The 27,094-nt window shown below is 34.3% G+C and overlaps 1 protein-coding gene across 3 annotated transcripts; it reads right to left on the bottom strand.

Annotated features, from left to right (window-relative positions):
- Nucleotides 1-619: 619 nt before the first annotated feature.
- LOC143255819 (uncharacterized) lies at nt 620-26,140 on the bottom strand. 3 transcript variants are annotated; one of them, XM_076512099.1, is made up of 5 exons: nt 25,943-26,140; nt 5,754-5,973; nt 5,538-5,659; nt 4,783-4,840; nt 620-1,625 (listed from the first exon to the last, which is right to left on the bottom strand). In XM_076512099.1, exons 3-5 carry the CDS (start codon nt 5,610-5,612, stop codon nt 1,219-1,221), a joined length of 540 nt encoding a protein of 179 aa, XP_076368214.1. In that variant the 5' UTR covers nt 5,613-5,659; nt 5,754-5,973; nt 25,943-26,140; the 3' UTR covers nt 620-1,218. The 3 variants fall into 3 exon arrangements, with proteins under 3 accessions (XP_076368214.1, XP_076368215.1, XP_076368216.1); XM_076512100.1 differs by having other exon boundaries at nt 5,538-5,622; XM_076512101.1 differs by lacking the exon at nt 5,754-5,973 and having other exon boundaries at nt 25,943-26,089.
- Nucleotides 26,141-27,094: the final 954 nt, after the last annotated feature.

The following is a 27,094-nucleotide window of genomic DNA, read 5'->3' as shown; positions in this document are numbered from 1 at the left end:
TTAACCTTAAGTTACAGGTAATTTATAATTCGATTACACTCGTTTGTTATTGATATTTGGTATTTTCAACTTGACTGACGCATTATGCGACATAATGACATTTGTGGTTTAGTTTGGGTGTAGCTGCCCTATTTCTGATTTACTGGTCAGAAACCAACCAATAACACCGGCAGAAATTATATCTCTGTTCGGATTTGAATTGGATAAGGGAATTGACTGTTATTCTTATAAAGGACGGCGGTTGAAAATGCGAAATGTGTTACGAAAATGGTGGCGCGAACTTTAAGCCGTCCGATCAGTAGATATATACACTAACCACTAGGGCTTTTTTTTTTATTTCTCGCAAAGTAATACGAGGACTATCTGCGCTAGCCGTCCCTAATTTAGCAGTCTAAGACTAGAGGAAAGGCAGCTTGTCATCACCACCCACCGCCAACTCTTGGGCTACCCATGGATTGACCATAACATTTATAACGCCCACACGGCTAAAAGGGCGAGCATGTTAGGTGTGACTGGGATTCGAACCCGTGACCCTTGGATTACCAGTCGAAGGACCACTAAGGAACACTAACTCGAACATTTTGCTGATTAAATAGTCATAATATCAGATGTCTGTACCTTTTCAAATAAGAAAATGCCTTTATTAATTTGTATATACCAGTTACATGTATGTAGTATTACACGCTTCAAACAAACTAACAGGCGAAATACGTTCTTTAATTCCTTACTGAAATCGTACAAGATGCCGATTACATGAACTATTTAAAATCCACGAACTGAGATACAAAATATGACGAAGTTTTTAAATAATTCATCTAAGTGCGATTACAACGAAACAACGTTTACCGCAATCATCTTTGATGTAAATAAAAAAAATCAAGGTTTTATGATAAATTACGTAAAAAAAATGTATGCGTAAATAAGCTTGAAAACCAATACATTTGGTCAGGTCGTTCCAATTTAGGGTTACACTCTTGCTGAATGTTTCGTTTTTGAAATTTATTATTAAATTTTCTGGCCTCAAAAATCTTCTTTTGTGATTTCGCTAAAAAAAAGCAAACTTTGAAGTTGCAATATAAAACAGTTCACGAACAAAGCATCAGCTAACAAGTTAGATTTGTAACCTAAGTTGCGTTGAATTCATTGAATTGACAGAATTTTTCATTAAAGTCACATATTTTAACAAAAATAAATATGGCCGAATAATTTTATTTCTGGCTATTCATCATCTTCTTCTTCCTCCTCCTCCTCCTCCTCTTCTTCTTCTTCCTCTTCTGAATAGTACTCTGCTTCCACGTGTTGTGTACCTGGGGGTGCATGATATGTAGGAGGCACAGCTAAGCTCGCGTGTTGCGTGACGTATTCGTTAAAGTCCCTGACTCGACGGGTTGGCTTGGTAGTAAACTCTTCATCGGTCCTCTGTAATCTTTGGGGAGGAGGCCAAACAATATCTTTTGACCGGCGATTCGGAATAGGAGATTGTGGGGCAAAAGGAGGAGGCCGAGAAGCTTCATCAGAGCTCGTGGGATTCCAGGTAGTAGCTATGTTTCCCCTTGAAAATCCAAATTGTCGTGCGTCGTAATCATTGGATTTGGGAGGTGGCCAAACAAGTCTCTTCCCTTGGCCTGAAGAATACAAGAATAATTTAGCATTAACTTGTGTATTGTGTCGCCATCTATTTGTTTGTAACGAAAATTGGCGTAGAACCAAAACAAATTTTTCATTTTAGTTTCCAGGTAAAGTTGGCGTTGTTGTACATTTAGGTTTACAATTATATGCAAGTAAAAGACATCAATATTTCCTTTTGTTTCACTTAAAATTCATAATTTTTAAAATAAATTTCTTAGTAGTTCCCCGTATACTGTAAATAATATCATGTACGTTTGTACCGTCTTAAGTTCTAATTTCTGCTTAGATTAAACACAAATTTAAATATTTGGTATATTAATTCCTAGCAAAGAACATCTAGGTTTTGACTTATGCTATTGACTTTGCATTTTACATTTCACCATCATCATATTTCACAGTTGGGCGAAATTTTATATTCTAGTTAGAAATAGTTTTACAGTTTATTAACTATTATTTCGTAACTAAACGCCGCTACAGTCGAATATATCTATTGTTTTTTATATATATGCTTTAAATAGGTATGAATTTGGTATCTATCAGGTAATACCATAAGTAATGTCCAAAAATTTAATACAGAAAGTGCATCATTATTTATATTTTTGTAGAAGGCTTTAGTAACTAAAATATGTGGTAGTACGTATATAAAAATGTTGAGATCATTAATCAAATAAACCCTAATGAAGATGAATGTGTCTGAGGAGCACATTAGGCATATAATGCTAAATGTGTTTTAAAAAGGCAATAGTGCAGCAAACACTACACGAAACATTCAAGGTGTTTTTGGTGCGGAATCTCTCAATGAAAGAAAATGTCAAAGATGGTTTAAGAAGTTTAAATCAGGAGACTACAGCTTAAGTGATGAGCCACGTTCAGATCATCTTGTTGAGTTTAATGATGACGTGCTGCTGGCTGCACTTAATGAAGATTGTGCTGTAACAGTTGAAGAACTAGCACAAAAGCTTAATTCAACCCATTCAACAGTTCACTGTTATCTGCAACAGGTTGGAAAGGTGTCAAAACTTGGAAAATTGGTCCCCCATGATTTGACAGAAGCCAATCTCAAAGCAAGAGTGGACATTTCCACTTCTCTGAGCTCTCGTGAACATAACTCACCGTTTTTAGACAGCTTAATTACTGGAGATGAAAAATGGATATTTTATAAAAAAAATTTAAGCGCCGCAGACAATGGCTCAGTGCCGGTAAACTGGCTAAAACACAGACCAAAATGGACCTTTACCCTAGGAAAGTCTTGTTAAACGTATGGTGGGATATTGTTGGTGTGATCCACTTTGAGCTACTGCCACTCAATGTAACGATTACATCAGACTTCTATTGTCAACAGTTAGAGCGCTTAAATGTTACATTGAAAGAAAAGAGGTCTGTTTTGATCAATGGTAAAGGTGTCGTGTTACAACAGGTTAATGCACGACCCCATACATCAAGGATCACATCTGTAAAGACTGAAGAGCTAGACTGGGAAAACTTCCACATCCTCCTTATTCTCCATACCTTGTCCCATCTGATTATCATCTATTCCGAAGTTTACAGAACTATTTTGATGGAGAAGAGCTTGGAACACATGAAGATGTCAAAACTACCATCTCTAAATTATTTTCCTTCAAATCTCAGGAATTTTATAGAAGTGGCATTCAGAAGCTTGGGAATCGTTGGCAGGAAGTAATTAATAATAATGGAACATACGATATTGATTAAATAACATTAAAAGCGTTTGAAATCTTTTCTCTTTTTCTGAATCTAAAATCGAACATTACTTAAGAGATGACCATCAGGTTATCTGTGATATAACCTGAACAGTATTACGTGTGTACATTTGCTTTGCGGTTAAGTTAGTTAGTTAGTTTGTTTGTTTTTGAACTTCGCACAAAGCTACTCGAGGGCTATCTATGCTAGCCGTCCCTAATTTAGTAGTGTAAGACTAGAGGGAAGGCAGCTAGTTATCACCACCCACCGCCAACTCTTGGGCTACTCTTTTACCAATGAATAGTGGAATTGACCGTAACATTATAACGCCCCCACGACTGAAAGGGCGAGCACGTTTGGCGCGAGGGGGATGCGAACCGAACGAATCGCACGCCTTAACACGCTTGGCCATGCTGGGCCCGATAAGTTAGAGACCGCCAGGATTCAGATATAGGTTCGCTCATTTGAAATACTGATTAAAGGAAGTCAACCAATGAACAGCACTTAATCTAACATTTGACTTTGTTCGCTCTGCACCAGTTAAGGAATTAATTACCACTTTTGTAACATCCTCACAGCTAAAGGTGCAGAGTATGTTCAGCGACGTGGTGACACAGGACTTGGAGTGAAATAGTAAATTTGAAATTTTTAGATTTTCGTTATAAACTAAATTTTAATAATATCTTCCATCAGTTTTGTCTCATTTAGGTTATCTTGCATTATTAGTTTAGTATATGGATTTAAGACTAATTTAATTATTCTAAAACGAATGAAACTCGGATATGACATGGATTATGGCTGACAGTATTGTTAACAGCGAGAACGCCTCAACTGGTCAATGCATTTCGATTGTTAAGTTTCACCGATGATACAGCGCAAGTTTGTGGATTAATAACACTGGAAACCGAATTTCGACACCTGTGATGAGCAGAGCACAGATAGCCCAATGTACAGACAGTGAACTATGGTGAGCAGAGCACGGATAGCCAATGTACAGACAGCGACCTATGGTGAGCAGAGCACAGATAGCCCAATGTACAGACAGCGACCTATGGTGAGCAGAGCACAGATAGCTCAATGTACAGACAGCGTAATTAGATTTCTAAGTTATATGAGTATATATGCTAGGAAAAGCAGGATTCAAAGCAACACATATAAGTCACTATCCGTACAGAAGGAAATCACTCTTTTCAGATACATTTATTTGTGAAATAGTACCTTCCCATCTCCCTGTGTTAAAATAGCATTACCACAATAAAATGTGGATCTTTTTCACAACAGTTAAGATATAAAAGATATATATAATTGTTTTCAGTTCTTTATTATTTACACAACAATAGTAAAATATAGATATTTCACAGCGAGAACTGTTGAAAATATAAAAAAGAAAAGCACGATACATCCAAACAAATTGAGATTAGGTAAGTTTTGCTTTATTTATTTATTTCTCACCTTCCTGAGACCAGCCTGGTGAAAATCCAACTTTTGGAAGTTCTCGAACACTAGGATTCTACAAAATAACCAATAATGTAGTAACAGTTACCAACAGGATCGTAATTAATATTAGTCAAGTGTTTATATCTGAAAACATTTAAACACAACATATTCCGGAAATAAAGGGGACCATTAAAGTCGTTTAACATGATAAAATAATTCATATAAAAGATCACAATATTTAAGAAGACAAAACTGAGTGTATTCTCACTGAGTGAGGTTGTAGCCTTTGTTTATGAACGTTTCAAACTTTCATATACGAATACTTAAGTATATAACCACTAAGTATGGTTCACTTTTTTTACATCCACACAAGTACAAGTTTAATGTATTTAATTAATACATTTCTTGATGCATTATTAACAGTAGTATAACTATGTATGGTATTTATAATAATAATAATACAAGAAATGCGATAACTATGACTGAGAGGCAGCTAAGTATTTTTTAAAATAAATAATTTTTCTGACTAAAGATAATGGATTACGCCTTCTGTTGCTAAGGTTCAAGGTATAATATTTTCTAAGTTAACAAAGTGTGACAGATACACGATGTCTGTAAGTTATTTCAAACATTGTAAAACGATCTTAGGACGTGTACAAAAATTATTGTAAATTACTTAAAATTTATTTTTTGTTACTTAAGTGAGTGAATAACAAGAAATTTAAATAGTTGAAACATTCTTTGTATAAGAATGATATAACTGCCACTACCTTCGGGGGCCACATCCCCTGAGATGTTCTGACTTTTCTGACAAACGAAGGTGATCCGGCAGGAGACGGCGACATCGTTTATATCCTGGAACGAAAGGCCTTCAGTTAAATCAGTGAGGCACCTGTGTTGATAATTGAAAAAAGAAAAAAAGTATTTAATTTAAATAGAAGTAGGATTTGTCACTATGGTTTTATCTGATTGGTGAAATTACTCGCCTGAGTAAAAGCGGTGAATTCTGTGGTTAACTGAGCTGATTGGAGCTCGATCAATGTGCGTCTTCCTCTAGAGGGCTGATAAGAGTAGGCAGTGACTGATCAATAGACCTATCGTATTATAAAGAGTTAATCTTGCTGGACTTGCGTAGTTTGACGTCAGCAGCACGGCCCTTGTCTGAGCTGAATTGCAATAGGCTTTAGTTTCAGTTGAAGATGTTTCCTGTGAAAAACGCAAAATGGAATTGTGAACATAATGAATTTTTAGTGGCTTTTGACTTAGATTGTTTTAATAAACACGTTGTATGTTAAGGTAATATAGAACAGTGGGTTCTCAACTTTATCGAACCCACAGAACCCTTCACATCATTAATTATAGAGATCATTACCGCATTACCATTTCGATAATTCCAAAACACGACTGTGTACTGTAACTCACAGCTATATACTCACACACATACATGGAAAACATAAAAAAAATTATCGAACCATTTTGGGACAGACAACGAGAAACGTGCTCTGTCAAATGATACATTCTTACCTGACTAAAGCATCTGCTTGTACCTACTTTCACTCTCTAATTTAAAACAACGCAACGGTTTGTTGTTGTGTTGCGTAATTATGAAAATTACTATACTAATGAGAAAGATACGATGTAGTCGGATTGCTGTTATGTAATATTATGTACTTAAGCGTTAGAATATACGAAAATCATGCATTTGCACAGTTGGGAAGCACTGACTTTGAACAAAAGTCATAGGTTTAATAGCATTATACTTCATTGTAATAATATTAATTAGTTTACAAACACAAGAGTCCATAAAAAAAATCCATTATATATAGAGTTATATACTTGTGCGACTGCTTTTTACTTTTCGAAGAAATATGTGTATATTTCAATTTATTCTATGAGTTCAACCATACCTACTGTCTGACTACTTCACTGAAAAGTTGCTTATTTAACACTGTAACATGTGTTTTCGTTTTTTCAGTAATAACAAACACTAATATTCCTGTTAATTGGTGGATCCTAGCCTTTGACAGTAATACCAATTTAAGCCTCTTAGTCAGAGAGATGAAAATAGACAGTTGATATTAAGTTAGAAAAGTGCAAGTATCAATATGTTTGTGTGTTTGTTTCTTTTGTGTCAAAACGATTAAGACTTTTTATATTTCAGTGTCCCCAATTTTGAACTGCTGACTACAAGAAAGACAACAGGTTGGCAGCACCCACCGCCAACTTTGGGCTACTATTTGTAAAGGAATAGTGACCTCGCATTATGAAGTTTCTACTTTAAAGAGAATGAGCATGCCTGGAGTTGGGTTTCGATCCCGTGACCAGCAGCTTGCGAATTAAGCGTCGTAACCTTCACAAGTCAAGTACTAATATAAAATAAAAATATCCATTTAAGGTACTTTTAATGTAATGTACAAATACATGTAAAGTAACTTATACACACCGATAAATTCATTGCGAATAATAAAATACCATTCTTAATCTTTCACTGTTTAATATAATGGTCAGTTCAAGTTTTTTGGCTTTTGACTGGATAAAACTTTTATTTACTTACATTTCTCCTAAACCATGTCTTCGTTGGTGCTAAACCAATAATAACTGTAGACGAATGTTGTGTGAAACTAGAAACTATTAAACATATCAAGAGTTGTTAGTATTAAACCTGATACAGGTGTAGAAGAAAGCTGTGTGAAACTGGTAACTATTAAACACATCAAGTGTTATTAGTATTAAACCTGATACAAGTGTAGGAAAATGTTGGGTAAAACTGATAACTATCAGAGATATCTATGTTGTTTGTACTAAAATGTAACACAGGTATAAAGTAGTATTTTTGAATGTTTGTTACGCCTTAGCTTTATAAGTAAATTGCTATGAGTTCTGAAACCCAATATGTGAAATACCGGTTTTCACGAGTGAAGTTTTGTTGTGAGTTAAGGTCGGTTTCAACTATATTTTGTTCAACCAGACATGCCCCCTAGTGGGATAGCGGTAAATCTACGTATTTACAACGCTAAAATCTGGGGTTTGATTCTACTAGTTCGACACGGCAGGTAGCACTATGTAGTTTTGATCTAAAACAAACAATGTGTTATTTGCTTTCACCATTACGTGTTACAGAAACCCACAACTATTTCGGCTATCTTAAAACAACCAAAAGTTATTATTACTCGCAAGGTGTAATTAGTGGTTACTAATCTCATAACCGTTTAATCTATTAAAGCAATTCATTCCTACATTTATAAAGTGGGAGTAACCAATTATATTAATAGATACATAATCTAACGACTGTTTAACTTAGAGGTGGCCCGACATGGCCAAGCGTGTTAAGGCGTGCGACTCGTAATCTGAGGGTCGCGGGTTCGCATCCCCGTCGCGCCAAACATGCTCGCCCTTTCAGCCGTGGGAGCATTATAATGTTACGGTCAATCCCACTATTCGTTGGTAAAAGAGTAGCCCAAAAGTTGGCGGTGGGTGGTGATGACTAGCTGCCTTCCCTCTAGTCTTACACTGCTAAATTAGGGACGGCTAGCACAGATAGCCCTCGAGTAGCTTGGTGCGAAATTCAAAAAACAAACTTAGAGGTAGCCAAATTAGCATATCAAAGCAGGAGTCCATTTAAGTAGGACAAATGGGGGCTATCCTTTTGTGTTTAATGACATTTGTTTATTTTAGGAACAATATATATATATATATACACATAAAACATGTAGTTTGCACTTCTTGACTGGTTATTAAAAACCAGTTTTTGTTTGTTAATATAAAAAAAAACAAGACAAAACTTTCAATAAAAGTTGCTCTACCCCATCGAAACGGAAAGAAAGACACGTGACTTAACGGTTGCTAAAATCAGAGTTCGCGAAACGGTGGTTCAGGATCCGCATATGATCTTTGCGTTGTTGTGGCTCACATTACCCTTAAATTGTAGTAAAAATAATAACTCATACTTTAAAATAACAAACAAGTAATACTTGAATAATTAATTAAAGTTAATTTGACGTCTTGTTTTCTTATTTAGTAATTTCAATTTAATACTGGGGCCACCAGATTGTTAGGGCGCTCGACTCGCAGTTTGCAAGTCACGGGATCGAAACGTGTCTCTGAACACGTCCGTCCTTTCAGCTGTGGGGGTACATTCCACTATCCCTTGTTAAAAGGTAGCCCAATAGTTGGCTTTGTTTTCTTGTTACTTTCTCTCTTGTTTATTAATTTGTAATTAAGAACGGAAGTTTGAGTGAAAATGCAACAAACAAACTAACAATATGGTGCTTGGGAAACAAGTATATAAACAATTCATTTTTATTTTAGTAAAAAAAGAAACATGTAGAACAAAGAAATTTAATAAAAATGTTTCAAAAAACCCTGGTAAACCTCAGCGGTTTTCACAGGTGGATCTGTGTTTTGTAGGGCTAAAGAAAAGGCAAGAATTCTGTCCACATCGGATTATCGAGCAAGTCTTTAAAGTTACCGCTAGCCCACCAGGGATCTTTAAGCAGAGGTTTTAGTGCAGGACTTGTTGCAAATCAAAGAATTTTCAGCATCAAGCCCATGTTTATCTGAATCTTTTAGCCTAGTTATTTATCATTTAAGCCATCGTTTAATTAAAAAAAACTTAACATGTTTTGTTACATAAAAACTGTTGCACTACACATCACTTCATAAAGAAGTGGAAAGTGAAATAGACTATGCAACCGAGATAGATTAAACGAGATTTCTCACAAAATCAATAAGAAAAAAACAAACTACGTCGTTGAGATAGAACAACGTCTAACAATTAAAAATAAAGTAAAAACATTATATATTTAAAAACTTTGTTAACCAGACGATGATTGAAGAAGGTCGAAACGTTGTTCGCTCCTCTACATAGTGATTTCTCTATCCATACCAGCCGTTTTCTCTACAAGTGGGTTTTCTTGTCATCACGGAAAGTGAAAACATAAGTGCAAACTACAGTGTCACAAACACAATAGACTCGCACACCAGAGTTCCAAACCATCCTAAATGTATAGACAGTTAGTTATAAAAAAAACTAACTTTTTAATGCTGTCCTAAAATTAGTAAATTGGAAAATAATGACTTCTAATTATATAAGTAAAAAAATACGATGTCAGTAGAAAAAATAGCCACTGTACGTGTAAGTAAAAACAAAAAAAATTTAAGGTCGAAAACATGTTATACACGTACATACATACACAAATAATTTGTTGTTCAAAACTCCCAAACATGCGCAGTATGTCAAAATGCATAAAATATGTAATTTCAATATATATATTTGTATGTACATGTAGGTATATATATTTAATGAAGAAATCAGAAGAGGCTTACCAAACAATCGGTTTAGCAACTCACGCAAATAAATATTGCATGCCACGTTTTTATAGTAACAGTATAAATTTCCTTAGTCTAAATAAATATAAATCGGTAATTACTGAGTATGACAAAGGAACGGTATTTATTGTCCGTTTATTGCTTCTTCTACTCTGTGATACCAAACATATGAGTAAAGATAGTTTATGTGCGTTATAGTACTTATATGTGGACTTTAAAGTTAAAAAAATTACGTATACGATTTTATGTTTCAATTATACAGCTGGTTGTGGTGTTGCTATCCTAGTTCCAAGTTAGGGTACAGCAAAAATCAGTAGATGTCAGTTTCTACTTGGAATACAGCAAAAGTCAGTAGATGCCAGTTTGTAGTTGGCATACAATAAAAGTCAGTGGCTGTCAGTTTCTACTTGGGATACAGAAGATGTCAGTGGATGTCAGTTTCTAGTTCGAATACAGTAAATGTCGGTAGATGTCAGTTTCTAGTTGGGACACAGCAAAATTCAGTAGATGTCAGTTTTTAGCTGGGATACCAGAATGCAGTCTTTTTTCATGTTTTATTCGGTTGTATAAATAAATTCGGTTCCTTTGAACAGAAGGTTTTCTTGACGGGTGACGTATTATTGTCAGTGCACGTGCCCTATTTTCGCATAGGTCTTCTGTACCAATAATCTTAACAGGATCTGTTATGTAATATGATTTTTTTAAAATATACTTTAATTATATCCTAGTGAAAATACGTATGAAGATGAAATAGTATTGGGAACATAGTAATCTAAACGTTACCAGAGTGAGTAAATTCAACTTTGTCTACAAATTCAGTTATTTCATCATTATTTTTTGATTATCACAAACGTAAATATAAATTATAACCATAGTCGACACTTTAACACACAGTTTTAGCTTGTAGTGTCCATCCAAGCATGATTTATCAAACAAGATCAAGAATGGCTATCACACACCCTGTTAGCTGGCTTCCCCGTATACTATGTCAGGAGTAGTAATAACTGTCGTATTCGATACGTATTATATAATACTCACATTTCAATGGATAACTTGAATAATTGCAACTAAAAGGTGTGACAAACAATTGAAAATTATATTTGAAGTGAAAACAGGATGTGATAAATTCGATAAATGACATTTCTTCAAGTGAACTTGGCGTCATTAGTTACACACTAATTACTTAAAAAAGGCTGAAATGGAGAATGTGGTTGAAAAATAAACATCCAATATTTTTCCCAAATTAAACGTCATATTGTATAATTCTCAATTAATATTAGTCTATGAAAAAAATGGTTAAATTTGTAACAGTGTAGAAATGCAAAACAGACAGTATACTATGGAGAAATATGATAAACATAGGAAGTTATACGATGGTTCACTTAAAAATGGCGGTATGTTAACTTTTTATTGGAGTTAGCGAACTTAAATTTGGCATTTCGAACGGTTTGTTTGGAATTTTACGTAAAGCTACACGAGGGCTATCTGTGCTAGCCGTCCCTAATTAAGCAGCGGAATGTAGCTAGTCATCACCACACATCGCCAACTCTTGGGCTACTCTTTTACCAATGAATATAGGGATTGACCGTCATATTATAACTCTCTCACAGCGAAAGGACGAGCATGTTTGGTGTGACGGGGATTCGAATCCACAACCCTCCGATTAGGAGTCGAGTGCCTTAACCACTTGGCCATACTGAGCCATACCATTTTGACTTATAATAAACAGTTTACTAATGACCCAACGTACAGGTTATTAAAGTTTTCTGTACAAGTTTTAGGTTTGTTTTTGGAATTTCGCACAAGGCTACTCGAGGGCTATCTGTGCTAGCCGTCCCTAATTTAGCAGTGTAAGACTAGAGGGAAGGCAGCTAGTCATCACCACCCACCGCCAACTCTTGGGCTACTCTTTTACCAACGAATAGTGGGATTGACCGTCACATTATAACGCCCCCACGGCTGGGAGGGCGAGCATGTTTGGCGCGACTCGGGCGCGAACCCGCGACCCTCAGATTACGAAGTGCACGCCTTAACGCGCTAGGCCATGCACAAGTTTTAAGAGGAATACTTCACTGCATCTAGAAGCTTTACTAGGTTTCTATCAATTTAAATATAAGTCATATCAAGGGGTTTCTTTCACTCTACTTAGAAGATTTAAGGGTTTCTGATGGTGTATTTCTTTCCCGGCACCTAAAAGAAGTTTTACCTGGCTTCTATCGTTTTATAGAGAAGGTTTACTGCACCAACAAATTTTTACCGCGTGTATGTAACTATGGGTAGAGTTCTTGTCTCCTGCACATTTCTTATTTGTGTTCGTTGATTCATTGATCAACATTTTATTTATTTGTTTCAGCTTTATCGCAAGCACTTTTGCAAAGTTGTTAACAGTTAATTACAATGTCGCTCCTGACGCTTCCCAAACCATACTCGATAATTGTACTGACTCATATTTAGTTCCTCATTAAGTAATTTCATACGAGGCAAACATGGGATTGTAAACCGAGATGCTATTCGATATAGTTTCAGTGCCTGCTTCCACGTTTGGTAAAAGTTAAAGGAAACAGCATGCTGTTAGCTTTCTGGTGACTTCACTTTTCTAGTATCTGTGATCTAAAGCTAAAAATGCCAACCATTACTACAGTGGAACGTTGCCAAGTAACTCTGTGCTCACCTTATTTAATTATTTCTTTAAAATGTCTTCCTTCTGATGGCGACAAAGTTTTACCTTTGAGTAAAAATATTATATGTGTACATAAACGACTTAACCGTGCATCAAAAGTCTGAATAAAGCAATGAAGTTAGATATGCATCTCGTAACCACTTTCATTCGCTGAAAGTTTTATTACAGTAAAATCTGGCACTAGTATTCAATTAACATTTCTATTACCAAGAGGCCCGGCATGGCCAAGTGTGTTAAGGCGTTCGACTGGTAATCCGAGAGTCGTGGGTTCGAATCCCGTTCGCACCAAAACATGCTCACCCTTTCAGCCGTGGGGGCGTTATTATGTGACGGTCAATCCCATTATTCGTTGGTAAAAGATTAGCTCAAGAGTTGGCGGTGGGTGGTGATGACTAGCTGCATTCCCTCTAGTCTTACACTGCTAAATTAGGGACGGCTAGCGCAGATAGCCCTCGAGTAGCTTTGCGCGAAATTAAAACAAACAAACACTATTACCAAGACAGCAAGCACACGTGTATGGCCGGTATGGTTAGTGGGCCTCGACTTCAACTGCTTTATGTAATATATCAGTGATGAGTGTAAAAGCCTGGCGACTAATTTTCAATGAATTATTATCAGGTGTTAGACCAAAATTTTATATTTTTCTAAAACATACTTATAATCAAATTACCACATGAACTAGCAAAAATTTAAAAAAAGACTTTATACGTACAGGCGACTGTTAGTAACTGGTGGCATATCGTTCTAAAACCAAACATACACAGTTTGTTATCTACTTTCATAAACTTTTATCCCTAGAGATAATTCCCAGAAGAAGAAAATTGCTGCTGAGATTAAAAAAGATATTATTCCCGTAAAAAACATAAAATATCTATGGTTCAGAAATAACGTGATTATTAATTTAATATCTTCCTTAAACAAGGTTTAAAAACCTTTCTTATTTCTTTTAATGTAATTCACCATAATTGCATATAGAAATGTAACATTGCAGAAATGTCGTTTTACATGTGTATTATTGTAGAATTCATGTCTGGTGCTGCAGAAATGATGCTTTTACATGTGTATCACTGTAGAATTCATGTTTGTTGCTGCAGAAATGATGCTTTTACATGTGCCTCATTGTAGAATTCATGTTTGTTGCTGCAGAAATGATGCTTTTACATGTGCCTCATTGTAGAATTCATGTTTATTGCTGCAGAAATGATGCTTTTACATGTGTATCATTGTAGAATTCATGTCTGTTGCTGCAGAAATTGCATACAGAATTTGAAGCGCTCCACCAGCTTAGGGGTAAATCTGAAGAGTTATATTGTTAAAAAGTGGGTTTTTATATCGGTGGTGGGCACAGCACAGACAGCCCATAAATATCTTTATGCTTAACAAACAACAAACAACAAATGTTCTTAATAACAATGCTGTAATCAACCTCATGAAAACTTAACTCACCAATTTCAAATTAGTTACAAAAATAAAAAAACACGTTATTGTTGTTTATTTTTAACCATCAAGCTATAGAAAGGCTATCCGTGCTCTGCCCACAACGAGTATGGAAACCAGATTTCTAGAAGTATAAATCCGCAGACATATCGCTATGCCACTGGGAGACAAAAGTCCCTAACCTAACACCAAAATAATTTCCTAGTCTTATTAGCTTACTCATAAGGAAAAACGTATTTACAAAAAATCTTTAAGTTATATAATATCACATATTTCGCACTGACATACCTTAATGAATTGATGGGAACACATTGGATAAAAGTGGCAAGCTTCAGGGAAAACGTTTTTTAGTTGAAAACTTTTATGTTTTTACCAAAGAAACGTGTAAGATCAGAGTTCATATTTTTATAAATTATGCGAAGACAGAAATAATGTGTTCACTTCGGTATTCCAAAGCACGAAATTCTTTAATTTGGAACATTACTGACAGTTTAACTCTTTGTAGTGATAATTTGAAATGTTTACTACGCTATTACCGAGTCTTCTTGTCAGCACATTTTCATCCAAGAAGTTGTTTTTTGCAATCAAAATTGATCAAATGATTGCAACCTTTGGATTTCATTATAAGAATGGTCACTTATTTACATTCATCATTTGCAATGGTTATTTAGTATCTTTTGAGTTGATGGAATGTTTGTTGTTAATGGTTTTTGGGGGATTTTTTTTGTAGAACTCTTAACATTCTTTATAAACAGAAAATGTGTTGTTGGTTTTACTGTGAATGGAAACATTTAAAAAGTTCAAGATATTAAAGGTGGAGACATTCTCTGTTTAGATTAATTAAAGAAATTTCAAACCTCCTACACCATTGTCTTTAAAAAAGTTATAAACTGCGTAAGAGAGACAGATCCAGAGATCTGGCACTGTTCAGAACATGGTGAATAACACTGAAATAGATATTGTATAAAATATTACAATATGGTGACTAAACTTACAATATGTTCATGCTCCATAAACTATAGAGAATGCATTTTTTCCTTACAGGCCACCTTAAATGTTATTTACTAACTAGTATAATTTATCGTAAAATATAATATTAATTGGTTCTTCTAGTTTGAATCTTAGCAAATGGGTCTGGTGTGGAGATCTGAAGGTAAATGTATTTCGTAATTATAGTAATAGGGAATTACTATCGCGTTACACACATTACATTAACACTCAAATTCTTTTGTATTTTTGTTGGTTTGATTTCAGCACAGATTATTACATGCGTAGAAGTTATTTACACAATACAAAAACACATAATTATCATTATTATGCCATTTTGTATCACTTATATCATTTTAGTATTATATACAGGCTAAATTACTGTAAAATTGTTACGATACAGAAATACAACCACGTTTCTATTTTTCAATCATTTAGTTCAGTAATACACTATCTATACGAGTCACATCAGTTAATCTATTATTTCTTTTCATATCTGTATTCTATACGGTTTTGCGCACTTGTACCAACTGGCTAAGCTTCAAATAATGTTCTCCCGCCATGTATGCACTAAAACTTATTTTCTGATCCTCTTGTATATTCGGGTCCCCGATTGGTCGGCGGTAAGTTCACTAACTTACAATGCTAAAGTCCGAGGTTCGATTCCCTCGAGGTAGAGAGAGAGAGCTCAGATAGTTAATTGTAGTTTCGGATTAAGTAAACAATATTTGTGTATATATAACAAAACTTTACTTACTTAAACAAACAGTAATTATATTAAAATATTATCAAATATGTCGTAAATGTTTATTATTTATAGAGTACACAATAAATAGACCCGGCATGACCAGGTGGTTAAGACACTCGACTTGTGATCCGAAGGTCGTGGGTTCAAATCCCCGTCACACGAAACATGCTCGTTCTTTTAGCCGTTGGGGCGTTATAATGTGACGTTCAATCCCACTATTCGTTGGTAAAGGAATAGCCTAAGAGTTGGCGGTGAGTGGTGATGACTAACTGCCTTCTCTCTAGTCTCATACTGCTAAATTAGAGATGGCCAGCACAGATAGCTCTCATGTGGCTTTGAGCGAAATTCAAAAGAAATCAAACCAAACCAAACCACAATAATTGTGAGAAGTTGAGACCCCAAATGTTAATTAACTTATTAAACACAAGTTATTCAATAAAATAAATATCTTCTAACACTCTTCTCGTTTAAATACTGTACATTTTATGCTACATAAATATAAATACAACAGGATAAAATTCTTATGATACAAGATTTTCTGCAAAGTTTTGTCAGTCACTTGTGACAGAAAACGACTCCAGGAAAGAACAGTGAGTATTGTTTTATCAATATTCAAATCAAGTTGTAATATGACATTTCAGTCTTCCCCCTTCACCGATTTTATGAAGTAAAACAAAAACAAGTCAGAAATATAGATACTTGAGCATGAAAAAACACATTATTTTTAAAACCACCTGCACAAACACCAGCATAAAGAATACATAAAAAACTTTGTGTTGCACTATTATTTTGATATGTGATATAAGGCACAGTGAAGGTGAAAACTGTGAAATGCTGCACTTATTTAATTTTAATCGATTAATATTTCACACAAAACATTCAAACGTTAAATACATATGTATATATATTCTCAGTTTTAGAGACGCTGTCCATAAGTGTTTCTTACGTGGCTACGTTACTAATTTTACCAGTTGTATTGACAATGAGCAGTGTTCAGGGTTAGGAATTCGGGAAGGAACAATATTCACAATTAGCTCTCCTGTATGACTAGCGAGTTCAGTATAGTTTGGTACAAAAACGTTCTTTCACCTATAAATGTTGGAAGATATGAACCATATTGAGGCTAAGTGCATGCAGAAGTCATGAAAAAAATTGAGATATGGTCTGTCCTTATATGGTACAAATTGGTTACAAAACGGTACAACTATCTATATTTGTGGTATTTATACTCCAGTGTCAACACTAGATCGGTTTCCATCCATCACTACAACTCTGTGATTCATGGAGTCAGTTGTGGTTATAAGAACTGATTTTATTCGTTGATGCTATTAGTCTGGTATATGGGTTCAGACATTGGTGTTAGAACTGATTTTGTTTATTGATGCTAATAGTCTGGTTTATGGGTTCAGACATCGGTGTTAGAACTGATTTTGTTTATTGATGCTACTAGTCTGGTATATGGGTTAAGACATTGGTGTTAGAACTGATTTTGTTTATTACTACTTTCAGTTTGGTCTGTAAACTCAGGTATCGATATTAGACGTGATTCTGTTTATTATTGCAGTAAATGGTACGCGGGCGGTTCAGGTGTTGATGTAATATTTGATTTTGTTTATTATTACCATTAGTCTTGTTTACGGGTTCATATATCGATATTAGAACTGATTCTGTTTATTACCACGGTTATTTTGGTTTGTGGACTCAGGTACCGATATTAGAACAGATTCTGTTTATTACCACCATTAGTTTGGTGTGTGGACGCATGTATCGATATTACAACAGATTCTGTTTATTACCATCATTAGTTTGGTGTGCGGACGCAGGTATCGGCGTTAGAATTGATTCTGTTTATTACCACCATTAGTTTGGTGTGTGGACGCATGTATCGATATTACAACAGATTCTGTTTATTACCATCATTAGTTTGGTGTGCGGACGCATGTATCGATATTAGAACTGATTCTGTTTATTACCATCATTAGTTTGGTGTGCGGACGCATGTATCGATATTAGAACTGATTCTGTTTATTACCACCATTAGTTTGGTGTGCGGACGCATGTATCGATATTAGAACTGATTCTGTTTATTACTACCGTTATTTGGTTTGTGGACTCAGGTATCGACATTACAGTTTATTCTTTTCACTACCAACACTATTAGTTTAGTGTTAGATTTGAATTCATTCATCGTCAGTTATATTTTAATCCGTGGACTCAGGCATCTGTGTTTTACCTGCTTCTCTTGTACTTAGCGCATATAAAACAAGGCATGAAACTTTACAAAAAATGACATAGAGTGTATGTAAGTTGATCATTCTACTTTTAAAGGTATTTCACAGCATCGTTTCTTAACGATTGTCTAGTTACTTTATGCACACTTGTTACATATGCCTACTTTTATATCTATATAAAATATACATTTGTTTTTAAACCTCAGAAAGTGATATCACGAATTACCCTCGAAGGAACGTTCAGAGAACAAGAACAACACAAGTTTTTCACCGTGGAGAGCACGAGACGGTAGATCGTGAGTGTAACACGTTCTACTTTCAGTTTATATTTGTAAAGCTCACTCGTTGGCTTTTCGAACATTCCAAGCCCTAAAATAGACTCCGTGGCCGTGCAATTCTTATCTTCCATTACATCGTGACTGTTCATGCCTCCTAGATTACTCATGTACGTGGTTCTGGCCGAGTTTAGAATATAACATCTCGGTGCCACATAACAGTAAAGTTGGAAATACGGGAAAAAAAGTCTGGTGCTTAGGTGCTCGTGCCAAGTTAAATGTTGAGTTTATGCACATATAAATACTAATCCGTTACCGAAAATTAACGAGGACCCAGATGAGGTAAAACATGATTAGTTAATCTTGGACTACTTTCTTAAAAGTTGTGATAATTTCTTTACAAAAAGAAAGTAAACCAGACAAACGCTCGAACTGGTGTTTGATATCCCAGACTAGGGAAACCTGATGCAACTTTCTATCTTTCCATACTTGAGTCACCACAAGTTAACAGTTACGTTAAGGATAGCGATTAAGTCCAAAGATTTCCGTTATAAGAGATGCAAGACTTGTTTTCAACGATTGTGTTTGTTTGTTGTTGAGCGCAAGCAACATGATGGGCTCTCTATGCGCTGCCCATCATTGGTAGCGAAAGTCGATTTCTGGCGTCATAAACCTGCAGCCTAAGTGCAGAGTCATCGGGAGAGAGAGGGGGGGCGTGCTCATTGCTAGGGGAAAATACAAAATTACTAATACCATAAAGTGTTTCCAAAAATTACTAAGGCAAAAGCATCGAGAATGCACAGGATTTATAATTCTATGAAGGTTTAAAGAACATAAACTTTCACAAAAATAGCACCGTTTAGAGCATTGAAATAATTTAATGCCAGTTCATAGTTCTATTACTCTACTATTACTCGCTCGTCTTCTGTTCATCAGGATTTGTACTTTCTTGCAAATAGGATGTTTTAACTGTGTGAAGCAGTTTCCACTTGTTAAAAATGAACTTCATGTATTAATATTATTTTGCTATCCGTGTGAAAAACAACAGGTAACAAAGTGATCTGTTCATGATAAATTAACTACAGTGAATAGGTAGAATGTGATTATGGGTTTTCATATAATTTTAACGTTGAAGGTAACTGGCAGTAAACAGATAGTTAGAGAGTGATATTTTTGTTAGAAGTGGTTATGGTCATATATGAACATCAAGGAGTATGTAAAGGAGAAGGAAAAGACTATTGAATTTAATGTGATCACAATTATCCATTATTTTCATTGCGATAAGGTGAGATATTGATCAGTAAGGCAAAACCTCGCCTGTATTGATTCTTGAGCTAGAATTCAACACAATAACACTACAGTCAAAATAATTAAAAAACAGCTTGATTATGAGTTTTAGACCGGTAGCTATATTTAATAAAACTATTCAGGATGTTAGAGACACACGTAAGCTCAAGACGTTTTGATAAAAATGAATAAAAATCCTATAACCCGAGTGCTTTTGAAAGGTGGATCTTTCAAAATCGTTCTGGTTATAGAGTTTTTATTCACTTTTATCAAAATTGTACTTGTAGTTCCTCATGATACATGAGATGTTGGGGACAAAATCTGTTCTACACAGCCAATAGCACAAGAGGTCAAAGGTTTAGTCCAATATACAGATCTGAGTAGGTCTTGAAACTGGTAAAAAGTTGTTACTGGGGTTTATCGCACTTTACGACAATGGTGCTCCATGATGTCACGTGCTCGTGTTGGAGCTACTTCCGCCTTCGATAGAGTTCAGTCAATTGCCATAGCAACATTGCAAGTCACCGAAGTTTCCTTTGAAACAAACTTTTACAAAGAATATGAGATCAATCAATTTCTCAAATACCTCCATTATAATAAACATAGACTTCCATGTTTCAGTAGACCAAGAGTATAAATATCTATTAAAGCTACATCAGTGGATTTTATAAATGTTACCTAATAGGGTTGCTATGATTCAGTTTTCCTGCCACCTTTCTAATAATAACAACCATTAATTACAAGATGTAACGGAAAGCTTATGGACATCTGGCTCGTGCACAGAACGCTTGTGGACATCTGGCTCGTGGACCTTTTCTAACTTTAAATCCTGGTTAATTTTCTAGTTTGAAATATCAGAAGGTATGCCAAACGTGATAACAATATTTTTATGTGTCGGAAGACCCTCTTCTATAACTGTAGCTTTCATTTTGTATATTAAAAAGGAGATGCTTTCAGTTTGCTTGAGGTACTAACTGATTTAATCTGTTATTGTTCAAAATGCTCTTCTGTACGAGCTTTGCTGTTTCCATGGAGAACACTAAAGGATTCTTTTTTTCAAATAACATCTTTTGGCTCTATATTGTTTAACACCTTGCTGTATGAATATTTTTCTCGGAAAGAGGTATTGTATTCACGGATAATAGTGAATTAGCGGTTAATTAAATATATAGATGTTAAACTTGTCTCTCGAAGCGATGCGGTTTATATCTGTAGCAACATGTTATCTATTTCCACTTACAAATCGTTAACATACAAATCAATTAATGTTTCTTACTTACGAAATTAATAAATAAATAACAAAACAAATTGAGAAGATAACCATGATCGTACGAATAAAGTAAATATAGTTTTAGGGTTATGTACGTATTTTAGAAAGTAATTGCCTATAAAAGTTGAGTAGGACTGTTTTGAAGAAATTAATTTCAAGCCAATAGACGAAAGAACTGTAAACGACTTAGCTTTGCTGTTGGTTGAATCTGTTTGTTACTTAATGATCAGGTACATTGGTATGGGTTGTCAAATTATTTTATAAAAAATGATATATGTGTATATTGAACCTAAACTTTAGAACGTAAGCTTGTAGATATAATAAGGTATAGTATGGCAAACAATTTGCACAAGTAATAAGTTAATCACTAACTGTTCTACTGCAAAAAATATCTTTATTTATGTATACGGTCGTGTTCAAATTTATTACATTATTCCATTGTACAAGTAGTTTAGATTTTTGTACGCAAGGAATAAAACAATTGTAATATAAAATGTTTCAAAAAGTATCGAAATAAGAAAACTATTGTTTTTTTCCACTTTATAAATTGCTCTAATATTGAAACGATTTAGACTTTTAAGAGGAAAACAAATAATTAAGTACAGAATATATTTCTCAAGTTGTTCAAGGTTCATCATCTTAATACGAAGCAATATAACATTGTCAGTTCTTTAAGATATTTACATTCTGAGTTTTATGTAAATAATGGTATTTTTTCTCTCAAAAATATCATCCGTTACAGCTAATACAATGTGTTGTTACTGTTTAAACGCCAAAACCGAAAGAATTAACACATTCAAAAAATAAAAGTAATCCAGTTCCGCAACAACAGACAAGACACGAGACGTAGACAAAAAAAAAAACTCCGTGAAAAGAGATATCTATAATTACTTTATTGAAAAAACTGAATGAGGGAAAAATTTGCTGATGAGATTAACAAGTAATGCAAAAATAAACTTTTAACAAATAAAATGTGGTGCTGGAATATTGTTTTTAGGGAAGAAAGCGAATATTGCCAAAAAAACTAGTTTACCGAAATAACTTGCGTTCTTGTCATTGGAATAATGACGTAAGGTGCTTTAGACAGACAATTTTAAATTCGAAGAATGACATAAGGGCTTTGGACAGACAATTATGAATTGAAATAATGACAACAGGTGTTTTGCCGGACAAGTATAAGTTCAAATAATGACGCATGGTACTTTGGACACACAAGTCTAAATTGGGATAATGACACATAATACTTTGAACAGACAATTCTAAATTGGGATAATGACACATAATACTTTGAACAGACAATTCTAAATTGGAATAAATAATGACACACGGTACTTTGGATAGACAATTATAAATTTGAACTGTTTGTTCCAACAAGCGTGTAAGTGTTTTCTGATGAGTCAGAGAGATTCTAGAACGTATATCTTGTATCCAACCATCCAACATGTTGAATGAAGGCTTTATGGTTTGAAACGCAATATCTACAAAGGTTGTGGTCATCTTCACACAGTTTATAGAATATTGAATCAGTATAAATATCACAATCTAAAAGATCATTAGCCAAATTTTGATATGTCTAGAAGGAAATAACTCCAAACACACATGTAAAAAAACACAAGGTTATTTTTCAAAGAAAGAAAACTTAGATATTCGGAGAATGGAATGGTCGCCATAATGCCTATATTGTAGTTTCACAAAACAAACCTGGAACTTGTTTAACTCCACGTTTGCAAAATACCAATGTACTGGAGACAACCTCTTGATACAGATCCTCGAATAATGAAATCAAATTACTACATATACTTTGAGATACACAGACATAATTCTATAAAGATTTCAAGTTATCACTAATGTCAAAGATATGTTTGTAAAAATACAATAGTTTGTTTGTTCTACAGTTTTAAAACAAAGCCACATTGGGCTAACTGTTATGTCTATCGCAAAGAATCGGTTCCTGGTTTTTCACGTTGTAAGTCTGCATTCTCACCGCTGTCCCAACGTGAGACGAAAAATAACAGTTTTTCTCACACATTTATAAGTGGGAGCTTATATAGTTTTAATATTGGCTCTTCACAATAAAATTATTTATTTCAGTTACCTTTGTAACCCATCATGATATAGGGTTAAGAAGAAACTAAAGATATATGAACATGAATCTGTAAAACAAGGTATTTCTGTCATGTTGTCGTTCGTTTTACTATTTGTTTGTTTGTTTCTAATCGCAAAGCTATACAATTGGCTTTACGTATTGTTCCTACAATAAGAATCGAAGCTCTGTTTTTAACGTTACACGACTCCAGAACTACTTTATTAGAGGTATAAAAGTCGATATTCAACAACATTTTGTTCCCAGTGGAACAGTGGCATGTCTGCGTACTCACACCCCTAAAAACCGGGTTTCGATACCCGTAGTGTGCATAATATGGTGTAGCTTTGTGCTTAATTCCAAACAAACAAAAACATTTTTTTAATTAACATAAATTAATTTGAAGCTTATTGTGCAGTACATGTTTTTTATTAAATTCAGGGGCTAATAGACATAAAACACTCGCTAATGATTACTTAACTCTATCTGTTGACGTTGCATTAACATGTAAATAAAAATCTTTTTGGACAATGAACGGGTTTTTAAACAGCGTTTTAGCTGTCAGCGAAGAAAGGTGAACAAAGCGCTTACATTGTAAGCCTAACTAGACATTGATGTGTTTATAAAGGAAAATTCTCAAGGCATGGAGCTTATGCAACATTACAGATGTTTGTAAAAACGACGTCTAAAAATAAACACCATCTTCAAAATTCATTAGATAACAGTTTGCTACAAACAATCGCCCAGTGTTTAACTTCCACATAGCAGACAGACAGATGCAAGGGTTAGATAAATCGAACACGGAAAATAAGAAGTGAGACAAGAAAGTGAGATGATATATATATAGTAAGGTTTACGTATATATAATTTTATTTTTCATTTAGGCGTTTCACAAATAACGATATTTACAATATATATGAGTCTTTTCCAGTTTTGTAACATATGTGTTAGAACCATACTAAAAAGAAGTCAGAAGTTAATTAAAGCTTTAGCAAAATTTCCGTTTAATGACATAAAAAAAGAAAGTTTCTTTGACATGCTAATTGATGAAAAACAAAGAAACCGGATATACTTTAACACTTTGTTTGGAACATTTACAGAAATTAGAAAAAAAATCAACTTTCATTTTAAATGCTGTTCGAAACATTAAAAGAAATGTAAGATAAAACGTTAAGCGAAATTATCTACACGAAAAAAAAAACTGGTTTTGTTTAGCATTTAACTGACATATTATAAAATAAAGACGAGATTTTTGCCTTCTGGTTAAAATATTTTTAGAAACTGTCAAATCAAGCTTTAACGTTTAGTCAGAAAGCTTACAAACGATCTGCTATGCTTGTTAAACATTTACACAATATAGGAAATCAGATTCTCTTTAACATCTGAGTTAGATAAAGTATTTATTTAACATGTTTATTGATCGTTTATAAAAGTAAAAAAAACTAATGTTTCTTTTGAGTTATAGTTCGCGTTATGGTAATATATACACTGTGAGAAACTTTCATTTGTTTAGCTTGCCGGTTGAACGTTTATAAAGACAGGAAATCAAAGTTCCATTGGTGTTCTGATTAATTAGTTAAATAAAAGTAGAAAATCCAATTTTGTTAACATGCGTCTTGAAACATAAATGGAAAATGAGGAGTAATACGTTTGAGATACACATATAATGTCACCATTAATTTATACAAATACGTGATCCAGTTGTATAAAACTATCTCTGAAAATAACTACGTTTTGTCACGCGCTTCTATTTGTACATTCTGTTTTATGTATCTAAATATAGAAGGTTTACATATAAATAACTATGATGCATGCAAGCAAAAAAAAATGAATCTAAAAGCAGACCACTGTTGAAGTACCTTCAAGCATGGCACGATAAGATGTATCTCTATTCTATAAAAGATGTAATATATCTATTCTGGAGAAAATTTTATTTATTTTAGAAAATGTTTATCAGTTTTTAGAGAAATAAACGTGACAATTCAAAAGAGATAAGTACTTAGATTCTAGAGAAACAATTGTATCTATTCTAGAAAAAACAAGTGTGTATACTTTAGAGAAACAAGTGTATATATTTTAGAGTAACAAGTGTGTCTCTTCTAGAAAAACAAGTGTGTTAGCTTTATAGATTTAAATGTATCAATTGTGTAGAAAATAATAATTTTATTCTAGAAAGTTAAGACTTTTTATTTTATAGAAATAGGTGTGTGGCAATTCTATAGAAAAAGTTTATCTACTATAGAGAAAAGTGTGTTGATTCTAGACAAATAAGTGTTTTAGTGTAAATAAACTGGTGTGTATTTTCTAGAGAAGTAATGGTTTCTATTTTAGATAAGTGTATGTGTGGTAGTTTTAAATAAACAGTTTACCTATTATAAAGAAGAATGTATTTATTCTAGAGAAATAAGTGCTGATATATTAGTGTGTATTTTTCACAAAATTATAAATTTCTACTTTAGATGAATATGAGTAAGTGAATTCCACATAAATTACTGAGTTTTTCTTCCAAAGCTATTGGATCTGTCAAATAAAAGTAAGGGTTTCTATTTCACATAAATAAGTTTCTCCATTATAAAGGAATGAAATTATCTATTTTAGTTGGAGGGTGCGTTTTGTTTTAGAGAAATAAATATGTTAATATTTGTTTTCTTTCATATTATCATAAAAAATCATAATTGATTTAACGAAAACTAAAGTTTGATACATACACAATTTTGCAACGATCCCAAAAAAGTCACCCCCCATACAGTTATTTTGTCTCACTAATGTGCAAAATATGATGCTAAGTAACTTATCCAATAATAAAACACGCACTATATCTACGAGCGAAGGTTTTTAAAGACACTTACCCAGAAATCTTCTTCAGACACTGATACCTAGTGCATCCGCTCACGCTCTCCAACAGACCTGGCGATCTCCCATTCGCACCACTGACTAAACTTACCAATGTCTGCGCGTGCAGCGAGTTGTGAGCACAGAGGCACGTGACAACACATGCCTCCGGCCTTATTAAGACGTCTTGTAGTTGGTGACGCACATTATAATAATGGTCCTAAGAAGGAAAACGAATAAATAGTCTAGTGAACAAACAAAAACGATTCTCATTTTAGCAGTCATTAACAATAACTGATGCTCAAATCAAGCAGTTTACATAAACTGAAACTGAATATTAGTCTAGTAAATAACGAAGCTAATTTAATATATTGATCTTGCTAGGAGTACGCCAAATAAATAAATAAAGTTTGGTTTGAATTTCGGGCAAAGCTACACGAGGGTTATCTGCGCTAGTCGTCCCTAATTTGTAAGACTAGCAGTTACTCATCACCACCCATCACCACCTCAATGGGCTATTCTTTTACCAAAGAATAGCGGGATTGACCGTAACATTATAATGCTCTCACGCCTGAAAGGGTGAGCATGTTCGGTGTGACGGAGACTCGAACCCGCGACCCTATGATTACGAGTCGAGTGCCTTAACCATACCGGATTAAAAAAAAAAAAAAAGCTTTAAAAAGTTAGAATGCATACGTTCTGTTGTCATTCCAATAATGGAAATCTTTATTTCAAAACTTACTGAAACTGGGTAAAGAAACACTAGGACACGGTGTGTGTGTGTGTGTTTTTTGTATACCAAAGCCACAAAGGGCTATCTGCTCAGCCCACCGAGGGGAATCGAACCCCTGATTTTAGCGTTGTAAATCCGGAGACATACCGCTGTACTAGCGGGGGTGTAGGACACGGTAAAATGTAAGATAATAAATTTTTCATAAAAGACTATTTGCATAGACTTCTGCAAGTATAAATATATTGGAGTCTAAAGGCATGGTTTTCATTTTTAATAAGAACTAAAGGTCAAGCATCATAGCGTGAACAATTTTTGCGAATACCGAGCAATAATGAACTGGGTTATGTAGTTATTTTATTAAATATAACTTCCAATTCCTGATTTCATACATAGATCTCAGTGCACGAGCTAAAATAGTTGATTGCAATCATTAATC

Source organism: Tachypleus tridentatus, chromosome 7 (genome assembly GCF_004210375.1).
Source record: "Tachypleus tridentatus isolate NWPU-2018 chromosome 7, ASM421037v1, whole genome shotgun sequence".
Lineage (NCBI taxonomy): Eukaryota > Metazoa > Arthropoda > Merostomata > Xiphosura > Limulidae > Tachypleus > Tachypleus tridentatus.
This window is presented reverse-complemented; position numbering and strand designations above follow the sequence as displayed.

Coding starts and splice junctions, on each gene's coding strand:
- LOC143255819 (XM_076512099.1), bottom strand. CDS start 5,612: ATGTCGCCGTCTCCTGCCGGATCACCTTCGTTTGTCAGAAAAGTCAGA. Junction 4,841..5,537: donor AGGGGATGTGGCCCCCGAAG/GTAGTGGCAGTT, acceptor GTTATTTTGTAG/AATCCTAGTGTTCGAGAACT. Junction 1,626..4,782: donor ACCAGGCTGGTCTCAGGAAG/GTGAGAAATAAA, acceptor TGTATTCTTCAG/GCCAAGGGAAGAGACTTGTT.